This window comes from Sturnira hondurensis, unplaced genomic scaffold (genome assembly GCF_014824575.4).
Source record: "Sturnira hondurensis isolate 20B ecotype Veracruz unplaced genomic scaffold, ASM1482457v3 Scaffold0020787, whole genome shotgun sequence".
NCBI classification, from domain to species: domain Eukaryota; kingdom Metazoa; phylum Chordata; class Mammalia; order Chiroptera; family Phyllostomidae; genus Sturnira; species Sturnira hondurensis.
The window spans coordinates 1,361,524-1,368,849 of NW_028093418.1; the positions used below are offsets into that span (position 1 = coordinate 1,361,524).

General features: G+C 54.4%; 1 protein-coding gene across 1 annotated transcript; it reads left to right on the plus strand.

The window, feature by feature from the left end:
* The first annotated feature begins 335 nt into the window (after window positions 1-335).
* EIF1B (eukaryotic translation initiation factor 1B) lies at window positions 336-2,891 on the plus strand. The gene is made up of 4 exons (XM_037030622.1): window positions 336-617; window positions 1,557-1,720; window positions 2,134-2,235; window positions 2,478-2,891. Exons 1-4 carry the CDS (start codon window positions 587-589, stop codon window positions 2,520-2,522), a joined length of 342 nt encoding a protein of 113 aa, XP_036886517.1. The 5' UTR covers window positions 336-586; the 3' UTR covers window positions 2,523-2,891.
* Window positions 2,892-7,326: the final 4,435 nt, after the last annotated feature.

A 7,326-nucleotide genomic window follows, 5' to 3' on the forward strand; every position in this document is an offset into this window, starting at 1 on the left:
CTTTCATTACCTCGGCCTATAGAGTGACTGACGGAGATGATCCCCCAGCACCCACCCATCGGCACCATAGCTCTAGGGTGACAGAACTGGCGAGCCTGCGAGCGCGGAGAGGACAGCCCCAGACCTGCAGATTATAGTGGGATGGATTTACACCCAGCTGGACCCTCCGAGTCCTGCGGACCAGCGCCGGACCGCGAACTCCCTGCTGGGAATTGCGGTCCCGCAAGCCCACCCGCCCCAGGCTTTGCGAGGGCTGTGGCCTCTAGAAAACTACAAGTCCCACAGTTCCTGGCGCGGGGCGAGCACGTGGGCGGGGCGGTGGGCGCATCCAAATAGTCTCCACGGCCATTTTGTCCGAGAAGCCGCAGCGCCGCCTCTTCTTTCGCGTCCTCGCATCCGTCTCCGCCGCCTCTGCCTCCGCCTCCTCCTGGCTTCCGCCACCGCCGCCGCCGCCGCAGCCGCATCCCAGTCCCGGGGCGAAGCGTTTTCTTATTTTCCTTCTCTCGCCTCTACAGCCTCTTGACACGGCGATCCGGGCGGGCCCCGCAGGAATTTTATCCCCTCACCGGCCTCACACTAGTATCGCATGTCCACTATCCAGAACCTCCAATCTTTCGGTAAGATCTGGTCCCCGCCGCCGGCGCCTCCTTCCCCCGCGCGCCCCTCGGCCGGCGGGCCGCCCGTACCCGCCGTCGCCGCGGCGCAGTCCTGCCCACCGCTCCCGGGGCCCCCCCACCCTGCTGCCCTCCCCGTACCCCGAGTGGGGCTTTGTCTCGGCGCCCAGAAAATGGCGACTGGCCCCCTGGCGACCCCCTCCCCGAGGACGGCCGGCTGACCGCGGCCGCCGCACCCCGAGCCCCGGCCGGGACCGGCTCCCGCCTGGCTGCTGCCCCCCGACGTCTCGGCGACCCTGCTGCTCGCCAGGGCGACGCCGGCCGCGGGGCTGGGATCGGCGTCCGTTGGGGGTCGCGGCTGGTTCCGAGCAGGTGTTGGGGGCGTGGAGTGAAAGATGCGGATGCAGACCTCTGAACGGGGGCCGGTTTCCCAACTTGCGTAGTAATTTGTAAAATCACATCTCTTGATGCATATATATGCACACACGTGTATATATATATATATATATATGTGTTGTGGGCTTTTTTTGTCGCCGTTACTTTTCGCACGGCACCTTTACAGTGAAGCTTGGGGTATTTGAATGTTTCAGTTGTTAACACAATGTAATCGAGATGACGCACATTTTTATAGCGGCTACAAAATTAAGGTTTTAAAATTTCGTTTTATTAGGGGACTCTGTTCAAGGGTAACATTGTGTATAACGATTTTTTGTCCAAGTATCGATAGACATGCCTGTTTAAATTGTTCTCTTTTCGGGAGAGTGCCCTGGGGGTTTCATTTCTGCCCCACCCCCATCACCCCCTGTCCCCACCCGCAAAAAAAAGCAGAGGCACTAGAAACTTCTTTGCATACTGTCTAGGCTGTGTAGTGTACCATGGATCTGGAAATTACTAAAAAAAATAATTTCTGCTTTCGATTTTTTTTTTTGTATCCCTTTGCAGACCCCTTTGCTGATGCAACTAAGGGTGACGACTTACTCCCGGCAGGGACTGAGGATTACATTCATATAAGAATCCAGCAACGGAACGGCAGGAAGACGCTGACTACTGTTCAGGGCATTGCAGATGATTATGACAAAAAGAAACTTGTGAAAGCTTTCAAAAAGGTACAGGTGTTGGGAAGGAGAGGTGGAAATTGAGTTACTGGTGCACACCTCTGACCTGGGTTGTGGTGCCTACAGCGGCAGTGCGGGGAAGATGCTGGGTCTAAGAAAGCTGTGCTCATCCTCTAAGTTAACAGTCAGATATTTATGTCTGGTCTCCCATCTGAAAGGAAGGCTCACGTGGCCTTCAACCACATGTGAAGTAATTTAGTTCTTGATGTTCCAAGTAAAATCGTTGCCTTTACATGACCTGCTGGTTCGTTGCAAATTAACGAGGGAATGTTGGGGCCGACGGGAGACAAACTCGTTCCTTGAACGTGGTCATGCCTGCTGAGTGGTTAGTGTTAGTCGTAGGGTGAGAGTTAAACCCCGTTGTATTGGACGCTGCTGTGTTGAACATTCATGTGCTTCTCCAGAAATTTGCCTGTAACGGCACTGTGATCGAACACCCCGAGTACGGAGAGGTCATTCAGCTCCAAGGAGACCAGAGGAAGAACATCTGCCAGTTTCTGTTGGAGGTGGGTGGCTGCTGTGCGCGGCCCTTAAAATCGCGTCGTGTTAGAATGACCCGGCTGTTTGCGTACCTACGGGGCATCTTCTGGCACGTGTTAGGTCGTTACTAACAGTTAATGCCACAAAAAGAAGAAAATGTTGCCATAAGCGTTTAGCAATGGTTCTTTTTAATGGCCGCTGCATGTTTCCCGATGTGAATTTATATTCTCCGCAAAGTGATGGTGCTGACGCCGGTTTTGTTTCGCAGGTTGGCATTGTCAAGGAGGAGCAGCTTAAGGTTCACGGATTCTAAGATGACCCCAAACACGTGGAGGATTTCTTGAGTAATTTTATTTGCTAAATCCAGTCTGGCTGCCTTGTGAAATGATGCTCTGCAGAAATTGGACTCTCCCTTTATTTAACCACTCCCGCTCCCGCTCCCCTCCGCGTGACGACAGAGAGCACGGGGTGTGCAGGCCAGCCACACACAAGGAGCCCGCCGTGAGATGGTAGCGAAGCCCCGCGCTCACCTTAACATGTTTCCAATGGAAAATACTTTGTTCCGGGTGTTTATTTGTTTATTGTTCGGTTCATTACTTTTCACTTGATGAAATTTTTGTTGTATTAAAATTCCATGTATGTTGCAGCTTAACAATAAAAAAGTCTATGAATTCTACTGTGATCAGTTAGGCTCTCAGATCTAAGCAGGTAAGCTGCATGTGTATTAGCTCTTTCTCAGTGGGAGTCCTCATCCTGTAAGTGCCCTTTCTAATTGGCTTTGCTCCAGTTGAACCCACAGTTAGAACGTGACATTGTCATATGTAGCCCATGTTCTGCATTTACTGACTTAAGAATAGAGCCCTGGCCGGGTGGCTCAGTTGGTTGGAGCATCATCCCATCCTCCAAAGGTTGGGGCTTCAATCCCTGGTCAGGGTGCATATGGGAGACAACTGATCGATGTTTCTCCCCCCGCCCCCTTCCTCTCTAAAATTAATAAACATTCTCTGAGGAGGGTTAAAATATATATAGAAACGAGCATAAACTCAACCAGGGTAAAGAATCTGAAAGAATACAGTGTTAAACCTTTTACAAAATAATGCGAAGTAAAACCTAAGTATTAGCACACAGAATGCTGTATTTTCAGTGGTTAAGTTGCAGTGTTGGCACAGGAAGTGTTCCTAGGTGCCCAATAATGTAGCAGGCTCATAACACATGAGTCTTGGGTACCTCCCTGCAAGTGTGGGCGATAGTTACACCACCTCTTCCACAGCTGGAAAGCACAGGGGTTCAGGTTAATGTCCCTCGAGTGCCAGAAAGTGACAGTTGGGACGTTCTTTCACTGCGTCGTAGAGTTGGTGTGTTCACCAAAGGAAGTGAAAGCCCTGTGCGCAGGGGGGGCGGGGGTGGCGCCAGAAATGATACGATCCTGCAGTTCTTTATCAGGAGTTTTCTGCAGCTCATCTTGAGTTTCAAACTTCTGCTTTTCATTGGGCAGCCATTATTTGTTCAGTTATACACGTTATGTTACCGAAACCACTGGGCAAGACAGGAATGCATCCGCAAGTGCGCACTTTCAAGCTTAATGCCGTAGAGTGACGATAGCGTGGAAAGGTCTGAGGCTTCAACTGCCGTGTCTGTACCAGCTGGCTCCTGGCCCCTATTTTGATGAGCCTGCTTTGGGGAAAAAGTCAGCCTCCCCCAGACTTCCCTCCTAAAGACACTTGAGTAGGTTCATTACCTTCCACCCCAGCCTACCCGCAGTCCAGAGAGGTAGGCCTGGTACGTGAGTACACCAAACTAGCCCAGTGGTAATCTCATTTCTGAAAAACACTTAACTTACCATGACCAAAAAGACAGGTTGGAGAGAATTTTCCAACTCACTGAGAAATCCTCGCTGTAACGTTTTGTAATGGTTCCACTTCCAGCTGAGGGGGACTGTGGAAACAGTTTGTGAAAATGATACAGCAGAAACTTCCATGAACCTGGAATTAAGGTGTCTCTTCATCCACCCGCTTGTCTGTTAAGATGAGTATGGAGCGAAGAGGCTGGAGTGGCCAGGGAGGCCTCGAGGCGGGGAGGGGTGAGACCCCTCCCCTTGGCCCCCACAGGTGAGCCTTGGACGTCCCTCTGGTGCCACCCCCTCCTGGCGGATGGGCTCCAAAGCCTTGAGCTGAATGATTTTGCAGGGAAATCCTCTCCTTAGCCTGGAGGCCAGTCCTGATCTTACAGCAAGAACAGGTTAGGTGCCCTTTCCTTTCCCGTCTTTGAGCAACACAATGGAAATAGAAGACAACTAAGAACACGGACTTACCCAATTTTACTGAAACAAGTCAGAGGATAAAGGTGGAGCGGCACCATTCTGCAGGGAAGCTGCCCGGGAGCCTCAGAGCCACCTAAGAGCAGTGGAGCAGAGCCAGCTGCTGCCAGCCGGCCTCAGGGGCAAAGGGATGAGGCGGCGTGCCTGCCAGGAGGGAAAACACCCAGTGCAGCAGAAACACCTGCCCGAATTGGGCATCTCCCTGTGCCTCCTGGGCGGAAGACCTCGACCTGCACTTGAGTGATCCGTGCTTTCAGGGTGCAAAGTGAAGAAGACCAAGTAAGGACAAGATTTGCCCCTGAGCTCCTAGGCCAGGCGGGAGTCTTGGCAAAGCCATTAGGAAATGGATGTTGGAGGCAGAGCCTAGTAAAAAGTGCGACCAGCAAGGATGACTTGGGCCCGCTGAGCCTGGCCCCCTGAGGAGGCAACAAGCCTGGGGAAGCAGCCTGCTCCACACACTCAGGACCTGGGGTGGCAGCGGTTCTCGGGGTCATTCTGGGAACGGGCTGCACATGACCGAGTGGAAGGAGCCGCTCTAGCCCCAATCAGGAAAGCAGATAACCCAAGTAGCTGGAGGCCTACAGAATGGTAACCCCTCTGGTGCCAGCTGTGGGCAGTCGGCTCCGCTGAAGGAAAGGGTAGTCACGGCGCAGGGAACATCGGCCTCCTCGGGCTGCCCGCCAGTCCTGTCCCGAGGGGCCTGTGAGGGTCCTCGTCCCAAGGCAGAATTCCACCTGGGAAGGAATGGGGCTGGGCAACTCGGCTGCAGCTAAAACCGAGGGCATCCTCATGGCCAGGGGGCGGCTGTCAGCTGCCCTCACTTGACAAGCCAGGCGACATTGCGCTCATCCGGGGGCCAGGTGACTGGATTGAACAGCAGTAGAACCACGTCAGCGCCGCCCCCCAGCTCCTTTCACAGGGGCCAGGCCGATGCTTCACTCCCTGTTTACCTGGGTAACAACGGAAGCTTGAGGGGGAAGAGAAGTTGTGAATTAGAGGAAGGGTTGTGTTTCTTCCCTCCTGGAAAACCGTTCAGTGTGGGCCTGGGGCCGGGAGAGGAGGGACTGGGCTGACCAGGTGCTGCTATTGTGCCGGAGGACAGGTGGTCCGTGGGGGCTTTCTGACCGACACGGAGGACTCACAGGGCAATTCACACTCGGCCTCACGTGCAGGCGCCGGTGCGGCCGGCCCTCGCCCGTTAGCACCTGGGTCCCGTTTGGGGTGTAGCAGAAGGAGCAAGTTGATCTTCCCTGGCCTGTAGCTGCGTCTCCCCAGTTCTCAGGGCGTGATCTGCCTCGCGGTAGTGCCTGCATCTCCAGCGTGAACACCCACAGACTTATCAAGCAAAAAGCAATTACACAGAGACGGGCACCATTCATTCGCTCAAAGCTCAAGAGAGACTCCAGCTCAAAGCCAAAATCCCCTGCGGGGAATCTGAGTGACCTCAGCCACCAAACTGGGCTTGGGCTGCAGCCCGCTGCTCCAGCCTGCAGGGTTTGAAGGGCCTCGGGGGCGCTACAGACTGTTCCGAAGGCCTGGCTGTAACCCCTGGGGGTTGGTCTCCACGCGCCCTTCCCTCACGCCTCAGCCCCCCAGGCCCCACCTCCTCATCGGGCAAGGAGGACACGCAGTCTGGACAGCAGCAGCAGCAGCGCCTTAATCCGTGTTGTCCGCCACCGGTTCTGCGGGGCAGACATCGCCAAGGGTGTGGGGGGAAGTATGATCCTGCGAAGGAGGACAAAGGCCCGTTCGCTCCCTGGTCACTTGATAGGTTAGACTATGGGAACCACTAGCAACCTAGTGGATACACCAGGATTGTCCAAACGAAACGACCTCGGGTACCGAGAAACAGTAGGAAGGAATTGAAAGGGGGAGGGGCGGTGATTAAGGCACGTGTGTAGCCCTCGATCGCCACCTCGTGGCCACTGAGAGGCCTAGCTAGCTCCTGGCAGTTCCCAGTAAAGGACGGCAGGTGTCCGTTGGCGCAGGCGTCGGGGAAGCACCAGCTGACAGGTGTGATCCTGTCATCCCTCAGACGTTACTCAAATTGATTTATCTAGTTCTTTATTATTGAAATCCATCAAAATCTATCACCACTAGCTTTTACCTGGGAGAGACAAGAAAATGCTTTAACGCTCTTGCCCTGGGGATGCATAAAACCACCTCACCTACTACCTACAATGTTATTGGAAGGAACTTAATCCGAAGTGGCATACCTTAAACGCAGCCATCTGCTTACGGCCTCCAGAGCACAGGTGGTTAAAACAAGGAGGGCTCCTAAACTGTCACATGTCGGGGAACACAAGCTGGAATTGCACGTGTACGCTCAGCACACAGTGGGCTCAGTTTGAGCCTCTGCCACACACCAATACATGGGTTAGTGTGCCTTCTTACCTGCTGGAGACAAGCCACTTGGCGGGTCGCTGGAAGATTGGCGGCTTCTGTTTGGGAGGAGGAGTCACTGAATGCCCTGTCACCAAGCCCATGACACGGGCACCCCTCAGAGATACTCGTTAGTTTCCAGACTGCCGCAATGAAGCAGGTCACGCTCTTCTCACGGGTGGAGGGTCTGGCCTGCGATTTGTAAAGGTCACGACATCCGGGAAGCACAATAAAGTGAGGCGTGCCTGGCCACGAAGCCGTTCCATCCATCCATCCACCCATCCTGCGGAACCCAGCATGGGACTCAGAAGCCCAGTCACGCGTCAGTACGCTCACTCGGAGAGGCTCTGCCAGCTCCCACCTTCACAGGTAGGTGGCGGGGTGGGGGGGCGGCGCTGAGAGCTCGGTGGGAACCTGG

What these genes read in the sequence shown, in the direction of transcription:
- EIF1B (XM_037030622.1), top strand. Translation starts at nt 587, where the DNA reads ATGTCCACTATCCAGAACCTCCAATCTTTCG. An exon ending in CCAGAACCTCCAATCTTTCG is followed by an intron (nt 618 to 1,556) that starts GTAAGATCTGGT and finishes ATCCCTTTGCAG; the next exon opens with ACCCCTTTGCTGATGCAACT. An exon ending in TCTGCCAGTTTCTGTTGGAG is followed by an intron (nt 2,236 to 2,477) that starts GTGGGTGGCTGC and finishes TTTGTTTCGCAG; the next exon opens with GTTGGCATTGTCAAGGAGGA.